Source organism: Aquarana catesbeiana, linkage group LG12, assembly GCF_042186555.1.
Source record: "Aquarana catesbeiana isolate 2022-GZ linkage group LG12, ASM4218655v1, whole genome shotgun sequence".
In the NCBI taxonomy this organism is placed as follows: Eukaryota; Metazoa; Chordata; class Amphibia; order Anura; family Ranidae; genus Aquarana; species Aquarana catesbeiana.
This window is the reverse complement of record NC_133335.1, coordinates 225,833,186-225,845,975: the sequence shown is the minus strand read 5'-3', so window position 1 is coordinate 225,845,975 and position 12,790 is coordinate 225,833,186. Positions and strand designations below refer to the sequence as shown.

Sequence of the window (12,790 nt, the reverse complement as noted above, 5' to 3'; positions counted from 1 at the left end):
ATTTCATCCGTAACTGCAGCCATCTGCTCCATGTGCAGCAACATGCGAACAGCAGTGAGATTCCAGGGGGAGAAAAAAAAATCAGATTTCTCTCAGCTGGAATGACCGAGGCATCGCCGTCATTCCAGCTGCAAGAGTCCTCCAGTTCTTGCCCCCTGGAATCTGGTGGCTCAAATAACCAGCTGTGTGAATGTGGCCTTGAAAATTAATTCCAGGCATGTTATATTTTATACATACCCTGTTTCCCCGAAAATAAGACCTAGTGTGATTGTCGGTGATGGCTGCAATATAAGCCCTACCCCCCAAATAAGCCCTACCCTGAAAATAAGACCTACAAGGACTTTAACTAGGGCTTATTTGGGGGGAAGGGCTTATATTGCAGCCATCACCGACAATCACACTAGGTCTTATTTTCGGGGAAACAGGGTAGTAACTGTGTGTGTGTGTGTGTATATATCATACGTAGCTGATGATCCTGGTAGACACAACTACTTCACTGATCTTCATCCCCCTGGTCCCCTGCAGAGTGGTCGGCCTCGGGCATTGTGAACACAGGACCTCCGCCACTTGGCACAAGCACCATTTGGAGAACGCTTAGCATTTCTTTTGAATATGTATAAAGAAATCTGTGGATGAGGCAAAGAGCGTGACATCACTGTCCCGCCTCTCCAGCTCATCTAGCCAGATTTCCAGCTTCCAGGGGCATCGGCTGTGTGTGTGTGTTCGCTCACCGGCCACTTTATTAGGTACACCTTGCTAGTAGCGGGTTGGACCCCGTTTTGCCTTCATTCTTGGTGGCATAGTTTCAGCAAGATGTTGAAAACATTCCTCAGAGATTTTGCTCCATAGTGAGATGATAGCATCACGCAGGTTCTGCAGATTTGTCGGCACATTCATGATGCAAATCTTCCGTTCCACCACATCCCAAAGGTGCTCTATTGGATGAGATGTGGTGAGTGTGGAGGCCATTGGAGTACAGGGACCTCATTGTCCAGTGGTGAGATGATTGGAGCTTTGTGACATGGTGCATTATCCTGCTGGAAGGAGACATCAGAAGATGGGGACACTGTAGTCATAAAGGGATGGACATGGTCAGCAACAATACTCAGGTAGGTCGTGAAGTTTAAACCATGATCAATTGGTACTAAGGGGGTCCAAAGTGTGCCAATAAAATATCCCTCCAACATTACACCCCCCACCACCAGCCTGAACCGGTGATACAAGGCAGGATGGATCCATGCGCCAAATTCTGACCACCATCTGAATGTCGCAGCTGAAATCCAGACTCATCAGACCAGGCAACGTTTTTCCAATCTTCTATTGTCCAGTTTTGGTGATCTGTGCGAATTGTGGCCTCGGTTTCCTGTTAGCTGACAGGAAAGGCACCCGGTGTGGTCTTCTGCTGCTGTAGCCCATCTGCTTCAAGGTTTGATGTGTTGTGCATTCAGAGATTTTATTCTGCATACCTTGGATGTAACGAGGGGTTATTTGAGTTACTGTTGCCTTTCTGTCATCTCAAACTAGTCTGCCCATTCTCCTCTGACATCGAGGCATTTTCCTTATCACAACTGCCGCTCAATGGATATTTTCTCTTTTTCCCACCATTCTCTGTAAACCCAAGAGATGGTTGTGCGTGAAAATCCCAGTAGATCAGTAGTTTTAGAAATACTCAGACCAGCCCGCCTGGCGCCAACAACCATGCCACTTAAGTCCCCATTCTGATGCTCTGTTTGAACTTCAGCAAGTCGTCTTCACCATGTCTAGATGCATGGCTTTGCTGCCATATGATTGGCAAATTGTGTTAACGAGCAATTGAACAGGTGTACCTAATAAAGTGGCCGATATGTGTGTGTACGTGTGTGTAAGAAAACTATATATATATATATATATATATATATATATATATATATATATATATATATATATATTTTTTTTTTTTCTCTCTATACAGTGTGACTGTAAATATATACCATGCCTGGAATTCATCTATAAGGCAAAATGTAATGGTTTGGGGTCCGTTTTTACTTTTTAGTTATATTTTGTTTTTACGCTCTATTATAAAATTCACACACAAACATCTAATACATGAAATTAATGTTAAAGTGTAACTTTTTTCCACATTTTGGATAGAGTAAGAAGGGGTTTTAACCCCTGCTATATTTTTTTTTTCCCTTTCAGTCCCATTGGGAACATTTCCCTTCACCTCCTGTTCCATAGCTAACCTAGGGATAGAGGGGGGAAAATTCATGGTTGTCACCGGGGTCGCCAGAACTAGTGTCCCCATTTGAAGATTCCCCTCTATTCCTGTTCTGGTGACAACCCAAAATTTGGCTGTTTTCTTTCCCTCTCGGTGACCACGGTCAAGAGGGAAAAATAAGAGGACACAGCAATAAACCTCAAAGGTTTTCTAATCCCCCCCCCCCCCCCCCCCCCCCCCCCCCCCTCAACTCTATCCATCTATCCAAAAATAAAAGTTCCTTCAGTTCTGCTTTAAATAGTAACCTGCCATAAAGTTAAATTAATGTCCATTTTAAAGCAGCAGCAAATCAGCCCCCGGAAGAATTTACCCCCTTCCTGACCAGAGCACTTTTTGCGATTCGGTTAGGGCTGCAACTAACGATTATTTTCATAATCGATTAGTTGGCCGATTATTGTTTCGATTAATCGATTATTCGGTTAATAACCTTAAAAAAAAGTGTGGTGTATAATTTAGTTAATGTGTACAGTTTTAAAAAAAGGTAATTTATTCTTAAATATCTCTATGCAGTGGTAAATATAAATAACCAACTATATGGTTAGGGAGCAAAATATCTAATCTCTGAGAATAACAGACAGAAGAGATATACTTATATACTATTAGAGGAGATATACTGTATATACTATTATTGGATATATACTGTATATACTATTAAAGGGTGAATCTGGTAAATATCATCAGACTCAGTGATCAAATGTTTTTATTAAAAACAAAAACAATGTCTTCCTTCCAAAAAAATGTAATTTTAAGAACGTTCTTCATTCAGTAAATGTACAAAGATTTTTCGTCTGAATATTTTCGTCTGAAAATTGATCCGTGTGGCCAGCGTAAGGCTCAGTACACACCTATGCAGTTTGCTTTTCATCTGTTTCTGCAGTGCTTTTTGCTGTGCATTTTGATTTTTGTGCACGTGATTTTGCTGCGATTTGCATTTTTGCATTTTTTTGGGCCAATTTGTTGTTGGGCAGATTAAAAAACACATATTGCTGCAAAAACGCATTACATGCTTTTCTGCAGCTTCTCTATTGAAGTATATTGAACCAAAAAAGCACCGTTTTGCGTGAATGTGTCCCATAGGAAACCATGTGAATGAACTGTAGTGCGTTTCTGCAAAAAGCACCAAAAAACACATAGATGTGAACCAGGTCTAAGACGTTTAGTAACATAATGGGGTGAAAAAACTAAAATTAGCCCTATATAGTAGATAATCACTACTGTAAGGGTTTTTATTTTTTAGTGTAGAACTCTGAAAGTAATATTTACAGTAGCGATTATTTGCTCTTTTTGTACTATAAAGGGCTCATTTTAGGGTTTTTTCAACCCCATTATGTTACTGGCCGATTAATCGATTATGAAAATAGTAATCGATTAATTTCATAATCGATTAGTTGTCGATTAATCGATTAGTTGTTTCAGCCCTAGATTCGGTACTGCGTCGCTTTAACTGACAATTGTGCGGTGAAGGGAACTTCCTTTTTTTTTCCCCCACAAATAGAGCTTTCTTTTGGTGGTATTTGATCACCTCTGCGGTTTATTATTTTTTGCGCTATAAACAAAAAAGAGCGACAATTTTGAAAAAAAACACATTATTTTGTACTTTTTGCTATAATATCCCCATTTTTTTTTTTTTTTTTTTCCCTCAGTTTAGGCCGATATATATTCTACATAATTTTAGTAAAAAAAAGTCGCAATAAGCGTATATTCATTGGTTTGCACAGAAGTTATAGCATCTACAAAATGGGGGATAGATTTATAGCTTTTTTTTTTTTTTACTAGTAATTGCGGCAATCTGCGATTTTATTTATTTATTTTTTTATTATTATATATCGTGACTGCGACATTATGGTGGACACATCGGACAATTTTGACACATTTTTGGGACCGTTGGCATTATATTAATAATATAAGTGCTACATAAATTTCATTGATTACTGTAAAAATGTCACTGGCAGGGTTAACAGCAGGGGGCGATCTAGGGGTTAACTGTGTTCCCTGGGAGGTGATTCTAACTAAACAGCGTGCATGCGCAGCTCCGAGTACATTTATGGCACCCACTTTGTGTCATGATGAAGTGACTCCCGTGCGCATGTGTAGGAGTGACATCATCATGGCCCAGCCACTCAAGCAGCCAGTCAACCCTGAAGGACAAACTGGGGGGATGGAAACTCCTGTGCACCGGAGGGCATCCTTTGACAAGGTAAGTCTGTCCTAATGTGCTAGTATGCTGTGCATAAACCTGCAGGGAGCCTGTTTTTATTCTAAATTTATTTTGCAGAGTTTAATTCTTTCTTTTACGAATTCACGGTGAAAATTCTCTATTGACCACTCCATACACAAGTAGTGTTCCATGTTTTTTGTGGCGGCAAGAAAATCACAAGTTTCTTTCCTTCGAGCTCTTTGAATGTGTTTCTGGATCTGCATAACTGCTGCAGCCATTACAAGGATTTTTATTTCCTTCATTGAAGAATGCGTGCACACTCCAGGGCTGGTGGGAAAACATGGAATGCTCCAAGCTGGGCAGAAAAGGGACAACGGAGAGCAAGTTGCCTAGAGATACAAGAATCCAGCAGAGGCAGCTGCAGTTACATTTCTTGCTTGTCATTCTGTTGTCAAATGCCAAAGGTGCCTTTTGGAGCCACAGAGGCTCTGTAATAGTTAAATGACGTAGTGCCAGGGGGCGGGGGGCTGGGCAGAAGCCGCCTAGATGCTGTGTACAGTCTGCGTCTGGAACATAGCGTCATTCGAGATTATTAAAGGATTCTGAGTGGGGACGAGAAATACAAATGCTGCGATTTCTGCCTTTGAATGCTGCCAATGTCTGCCATACTGAGCTTCTCGCTACAGGATTCTGAATCACTTCACCGTTATTGTTTGCTTAAAGAGGATATTAAAGCTTTAGTAAACCCATTGATTTAACAGTTACAGAAAACCGTTACGTTTCCGTAACTATTACATTGGTGGTTCTCTCAACCAGTCAAACCATTCAATGAGTGGTGTCCTACATAACTGATCACGTGTTAGGGCTGGGGAAAAAATCGATTTGAATCGAGTTGAGAGGTTAAATCAATTCAAAATTTCAGCAAATCCATTTTTTTTTAGATTTTTTTTTTTTTTTTTTTTTCCACCAGGACCGCAGCTGACACCGCGCCGGTCCTGAGGAGCTGCAGGCAGGAGTTTTTGGACTAAAAACTCCTGCCCGCAGCTCCTCAGGACTGACGCGGTGTCCAAAAAAAAAAAAAAAAACTCGATTTGAATCGTGAATCGAGTGCAGATTTTTTTTTTTTTTTTGAGAAAATCACCCAGCTCTATCACATGTGTAGCACCATTGCTGTTGAAGATTAAACCGAAGCCAAGATTGAAGCTTCCTTGGCTGAAAATGATAGGAGGGTTTACTTTCACTCTAACTGTGGAATTTGTCCCCACCCCCCCAAAAAAAAAAAGCCATCAAAGGGCTAGTCATCATTTATTGCCTATACGTTTCCTGGAGCTGACATTTTTCCCCATTACTGACTTAACCACTTGGTGCCCACGCTATAGCCGTAAGACGTCTACAGCGTGGCCGTGGACTTAAAATGCTGGGAGGGCATCCATGGACGTTGTCCCGTTCCTGTGTGCAGGTGGCTATGTTCTGTGATCTGAGTCCTCGGGACTTGCCTGATCACAGATCGGGGTGAAGGGTCAGTCACAGCGCCCCTTTACCACGTGATCAGCTGTCAGCCAGTGACCGATAATCACGGAAGTAAACAGAAGTCGTTTATCGGCTCTTTTTTTTTTTTTTATTCTTCCCTCTCTCGGACAGCATGAGGAAAAAAAGAAGAAAGCCGTTAACCAGCTTCTGTTGCAGGAACATCCCCACCAGTGCCCACCAGTGCTACTAATCATTGCCACCTACTAGTGCCCGTCAATACTGCACATCAGTGTATAGTAAAATGACGGTGGGATCCCCTCCTGTTCTGGGATGGCAGCGCCCCAGTCTCACCGCTCTTGCGTGCCCGCGCCGTGTCCCTGGGACACAGGGAGAGCTTGATCTTGGTAAAGAGCCAATGACGCTGCTCTTTACCCATGTGATGGGCTGTGTCACATCATAGCTGATCACATGTTCATACGGAAGTGCCGGTAAGCGGCTCTCCTCGCAGGGTAGACTGTACAGATAATCGGTGCCCTGATGATCAGTGCAGTGCCGCCTATCATTGCCCATCAGTGTGGCATATTAATGCCTCCTCATCAGTGCTGCCACGTCAGTGAAGGAGAAAAATGACTTATTTACAAAATTTTCTGACAAACTATAAATTTTAGCAAAAAATAACCCAGTGGTGATTAAATACCAACAATAGAAAGCTCGATTTGAGGAATAAATTATTATTTAATTTGGGTACATCGTTACATGACTATGCAATTTGTCATTCAAAATGTGACGGCGCTAAAAGCTGAAAATTGGCCTGGGTAAGATGGGGGTGAGAAAGCCCAGTATTGAAGCGATTAAATATTTGTTACCCTGTTTCCCGAAAATAAGACCTAGTGTGATTGTTGGTGATGGCTGCAATATAAGCCCTACCCCCCAAATAAGCCCTAGTTAAAGTCCTTGTAGGTCTTATTTTGAGGGTAGGGCTTATTTTCGGGGAAATAGGGTAGGGCTTATTTGGGGGGTAGGGCTTATATTTCAGCCATCACCGACAATCACGCTAGGTCTTATTTTCAGGGAAACGGGGTAGGAAAAATTAAAAAAACTGCAGGAAAATGGCTAAGAAGAATGGTTAGATGTAGAAGGGGGAGGAGGAGTTGGAGAAAGGAAAATGAAAACAATATATAAAACATAATGCCTAATCAAGAACAGTTAGAGGAGTTGTAAAGGCAGAAGGTTTATCTTAATGCATTAAAACACTGCAAAAGAAGGGGGGTCTTTAAATGAGGCACAAACAATGTGTCTCCATCCCTATTAATATAGACAAAGGGGGACCAGTTAGGTGATTGGAAATGGTTTATTAACGTGCACAATGGAAAATTATTGCCAAGAGTACTTTCATATATGTAATTCTTTGATGGAAATCCTGTCTTAAATAAATGAGTACATGTGTAAAAAAAAAAAAAAAAAAAAAAAAAAAAAGTATCACATTGGCCTAGACCATATAGTAAAACACGTATATAAAAAAATGGAAACTGCATCCTAACAGCTTGACGCATTTCCTGGATGGCTCCACTCATCAGGAGCGGATGCTGGACGTGTCTGTTAACAATAATATATGAGGACACCATTATGGTTTAAGTTGGAAAAACATTAAAATTCAGGAAAGGGGGAAAAATTAGAGTAACTTCCATACGATACGCAGTTCAACTTCAATGATATTGCTGACAAAAGGGCCTGACATTCATGTCTATCCTGGGAGGTCATTGGGGGTCAACAGGGGGCAAAGGTGCACATACAGCAGTCTCCAGTAGGCTAAAGGTCGCCATATTGTCAAATGTGTAGTTGCTAAACAGTGGCTCCAAAACTTTCTATAAAGTGAAAGATTTAATGGCCCAGATGACAGATTGTCCGTTTTTTTTTTTGTTTTGTTTTGTTTTGTTTTGTTTTTTTTTTTGCATTATAGTCATATCGAAAATGGAGAGGTTATTAAAGTGACAAATTCTCTTACGACAGAACTTTAAAAAATTGGAATTGATGTCATATGTTGTAGTGTGTTTTTGGACGACAAGTGTACTGATTAAACGAAAATCGTACAATCTAGTATCGTATGAGCAAAATGTTCGTATCTGCCCGGATAATATCAGATGACCTAACGTGACCGGCTCTCGAAAGCTCTGTACTTGCGATCTGATTTATCAAACGATCGATTCGAAAGCGTCCGATTGTTTTCGTCTGATTTTCGGATCGTGTGTATGGGCCATAAGTGTAAATGTGGTGAAACAGATGGCAGCTCCCTCAGAGTGATAAGTGTGACCATGCCCTAAATAAACTAAGGGAAAACTATGGAGTGAACAGAGAGGTATCACCTGTTCTAAGCCAGAGGTGAAACTGGTGCTTGAGAATTTAGCATGCAAAAAGTGTAAGTGAAAAAGAAAAGATAAAAATGATATATATACGGTGAAGGAAATGGTGGGTAGACCCAAAACCAAAGATGGAAACACTTGCCAGATGGATTATCTTGGGGTGCTCGGTGACCCCACATAGTGTGGTGTGCAGCATGCAGTAGTAAAACACTGGTCAGACACGCATTTAACGTTTTTGATCGCCCCGGATGTTTAACCCCTTCCCTGCCAGTGTCATTAGTACAGTGACAGTGCATATTGTTTAGCACTGATCCCTGTATTCGTGTCACTGGTCCCCAAACAGTTTTAAAAAATGTCAGTGTCCGTTTTTTTTTTTTTTTTTTTTTTTGTCCTCCAATATCGCAGTCCCGCTATAAGTCGCTAAACGCCGCCATTACTAGTAAAAAATGAATAAAAATATTCCATAGTTTGGAGACGCTTTAACATTTGCGCAAACCAGTCAGTATACACTTATTGGGATTTTTTTTTTTTTTTTTTACGCCAAAAATATTTAGCAGAATACATATTGGCTTAAATGTGACGAAATTTATAGGGGGGGGGGGGGTGGGGGGAGAAAAACAGCTCTATCTGTGGGGAAAAGACATACATTTTATTTGGGTACGGCGTTAAACGACCGCACAAGTGTCGGTTAAAGTTACGCAGTGCTGTATCGCAAAAAATGGCCTGGTTATGAAAGTTGGGGGGGAGGGGGGGGTAAACCTTTCCGGAGGTCAAGTGGCTAATACAAGATACCCATTCACATGTGCAAGAGGCAGTCTCCAGACCTACATGTTTTATCTTGTTCTTGGTAAGCCACTGCTAATCAATTTTCTCTGTTTTCTCAATCAGTAGAAAAAAGGAGTTCCGACGACAGAAGAAGCGGCAAGTCCAGCAGCCGAGATGGGCAAAGCGAATCTCGCAAATCCGACTCCAAGGAATTGCCCACCCTGACCTCTGTGAACGGGTCCAGCGAAGACATAAAATCTGAAGGTGACACTCAGTCCAATTAAAACTGATCTGATTTGACCTCTGATCAGCCGGAGGTAAGTGTTTTTGTGCCTCTCTCTTATAGCTCTTATGTTTTGCTAGAATGTTACGGTGCAGCGTAAGTATGCACAGATGAAGACAGGAAGCCTTGCCATGAAGGGAGAGCGCTGTGTAGCCCCATCACACATGTAGAGGTATCTCCTTTATTCTGTATTCGTAGTGACCCACGCCCATCCAAATCTCTCTCCTCCCCTCTCTGCCACCATAACGCGTCCTCTTTTGTCACATAAGCCATCCCAGAATCTCTAATCTTTTAAACTTATTTCAATCAGAAATGTTTTAGCCTTTCTTTTTTTTTTTTCCGTTTTTCAATTGCTTGATAAATTACTGGCGTAAATAACACACAGATCATACATTTTATAACCTTGTTTTAAAGACCGTTTTGATTCATCGGCAGTAATGTTTAATTTTAAGAGGCGCGTTTTTATTTTTTTTAAGGCACTTTTTAAACCAGCCGTAAATTACTGTTGAAAGAAATAAATAAAAGCTGTTTAAAAAAAAAAAAAAAAAATTGTGAAAGATGTTTTTGGAGTCATTTGCCTTACTGCCTTGCATTCTAATGCAGTTTGTTCTGTAACTCGAGAGCCTGTAGAATTGGATTGTTCGAAGTGTAGGGTTTATGAATAATTTCAAGCTGTCTGCCATACCTCATGCAGCGTTGGTGTTGTAAGCGGGCCCCTGAAAATGCCAAATTAAAAATCAAGGATTCAATCATACTAATCAGGTATTCTTGCAAGGTACTCCTTTCTTCCAAAATCCATGTTTGAATGATGTTACCTGTAATAGCATAAGCTTATTTTTTTTTTTGTGTATTTTTTGTTTTACTTTGTCTTTGTCTACCAAGCAAAGCCACAAACAAGTGTTTTTTTTATTTTTGGTTTGTTTTTTTTTTTTTTTTTTTTTTTTTGTTTTTAGTTTTTTCTTTAATTTTATGTTAGACTTTTGCTGTTCTTAACATCTTTAACAGTTCTGGCAATTTTCTTTTGACTGTGTCTAGGGATGCAATGATGCCCAGTCAGTAAAACAAAATTATTTAAAGATTTTAAATGCAAATCTGTCTATGCTCGCTAGTAATCGACTTGTTACATTCAGTGCAAGCTTTTACAGAGGTATGTCTTTAAATTTTTCCTACCAGGTAGGAGGAATTGTATCGGGCAGTTTACACGGTAGTCCGCTGTTTGGACTCTGATGGAAAAAGCAGAGATCTGAGATTGATACATTTTTAAACAAAAAAAACATTTTTCTTTTTTTTTCTTTCCACGGATCCCTTTTTCCGATCTAGCATTAGATCGTTTTGGTTCCTGTTGCATGAAAGTTCTAGAGAATGGGGGACGAGTCTAGAGCCAGATGATTTTTGGTTTTCCTTGATTAGATTTTAAGATCTTGTTTCTTGGAATGGCAACTAATTTATCATTCTTGTTTTATTTCTCTTCATATTTTACCCAATAGGACTGCATTGCGAAGATCAAGGTGACCTCAAAAGATGTCTTAATCGAAGATGGGCTTTAAATGAGGTGACAGAACCTGTAAAATGAAAATTAAAACTCGGTTAGAGTTGGTTCTAAACTATATTACGTTGAGAACTGAAGTATTTCTGTAGAGTCGATTTCAGTACAGTCTCTGGTTAAATGTTGTTGCCCAAATGTCAGGGCGCAAGAAAATTAATTTAAACAAACGCAAGCAAGTGTAACAGCCATGACTTGCATATTAAATCAGAAGTTTATTATTTTTTTTATTTTTTATTTTTATTTTTTTTTTTGTTCGGACTTGGAAACACAAGATAATTGTGAACCACGTTAATTTGTTTTTTTTTACTAGTAGAAAATAGATTATAAACGCAACCTCTAATTTCTCTTGTAAATGTGCTCTGATGTCATTTTGGCTTGGTATGAAATGCTTTTTAAAATAAATGTGTCACTGTTTAAAGTTGTGCAGTTTTTTTTCTAAATAAAATATTTCTTTGAAACGCATCTCTAATGTTTATCAATGGCCAGGCAAGAAAGTATATAGTGAGCATTGTACACAAATTCACACTAATACAAACCCTACCCGTTCGCAGCTTTTTCCCTCCTTCTCTTAAATGCATTCTATGCATTAAGATAAAAAAATCCTATGTGCAGCAGCCCCCTCAGTCCCCCTACTACTTACCTGAGCCCCATCTCGATCCAGCGATGTTGCACGACAGCCTCGGCTGTCCAGGACTCTTCCTCTATTGGCTCCTGCTGCTGTCAGTGGGCCAATGAGGAGAGAGAGAGGGGATGGGTCCGAGCTACGGCTCTGTGTCTGAGCAGAGTGGTTTGGCTTGGGTGCCCACATAGCAAGCTGCTTGCTGTGGGGGCACTCGGTAGTAGGGAGGGGCCCCAAGTGCCAGCAAGGGATTTAAGAAGAGGAGGATCTGGGCTGCTTTGTGCAAAATCACTGCACAGAACAGGTAAGTATAACATAACATGTTTGTTCTTTTTAAACCAAAAAGAAGCCTTTAGTATCGTTTTAAAGAGGACGTAAACCCACATGGGTTTACTTCCTCTTTGTCTCCCTGCAAAGGTAAAGCATAATGGGCAACTATGCATCGCATAGTAGCCCATTATGTGTCACTTACCTGACACGGGAGCCTGCGATGTCACCGCTGTCCCCTCTGCTACGGAGCGTCCATCTTCTTTCCGGGTATCGTGGATCCGGCACTGTGATTGGCCAGAGCCACGATAACGTCACTCCCATGCATGCGCGCCGCCACTAACGGCATACCACCATTAGCAGCGGCATGCTCAGTGCGCCTGCGTGCCGCTGTCTTTGGCGCATGCATGGTAGACAGCGGTGCCTGTCTTTTTGCAAATATCTCCTAAACCATGTAGGTTTAGGAGAGATTTCTTGGACCTACAGGTAAGCCTTAATCTAGGCTTACCTGTAGGTCAAAGTGATCTGTAAGGTTTTACAACCGCTTTAAGGTAAATTGACAGGAGAACTCCCTGATGAAAAAGATCCCTGGGTCAGGAGTAAGATGAGGTTAAAGTAGTAATAAATCCTCAGCTTTTGAAAACATTCTTACCCGGTTTACTACTTTTTTAGTGCTGCTGTTTCCCTGAACTTGTGGTCCTCCCAGGAAAGAGCTAACAGTGGACAGTGCAGTCCCCTTCTAATCTGTTAGCTAGGCGAGGGAAGGGGTGACGCAGAGGAGTGTTTTTGTAATCATAGGCTACAGGGATCTGCACTTTAATTGATTCACGCAGTGTAGGGCGATAGCTCTAGTTCCTGGATGTAAACATAGAAAAAACACCTAGTACCAGAGGTACGGTGAGGAACCCCTTGGGGTCGTTAATAGACAGATCAAACGATGTATACAAGTATAAATTTTATTACAAAATATCAATAATATACATGTACAGACAATACATATAGAGCATAAAAGCCATGTCAAATACCCTGATTGATACAATTGTATAGATGAATCACCCTGGATGT

General features: G+C 40.7%; 1 protein-coding gene across 2 annotated transcripts in view; it reads left to right on the top strand.

Moving 5' to 3' along the window:
• The window catches only part of LUC7L3 (LUC7 like 3 pre-mRNA splicing factor), a 39,983-nt gene extending 28,682 nt beyond the window's left edge, over positions 1-11,301 (top strand). Inside the window, exons 10-11 of one of the 2 annotated variants that reach the window (XM_073606802.1) lie at positions 9,137-9,327; positions 10,781-11,301. In XM_073606802.1, coding sequence (XP_073462903.1) covers positions 9,137-9,294 — 158 coding nt within the window. In that variant the 3' untranslated portion in view covers positions 9,295-9,327; positions 10,781-11,301. Of the gene's footprint in view, positions 1-9,133; positions 9,328-10,780 lie in introns of both variants that reach the window. The other variant, XM_073606801.1, reaches the window with a different exon arrangement.
• The last annotated feature ends 1,489 nt before the right edge of the window (positions 11,302-12,790 follow it).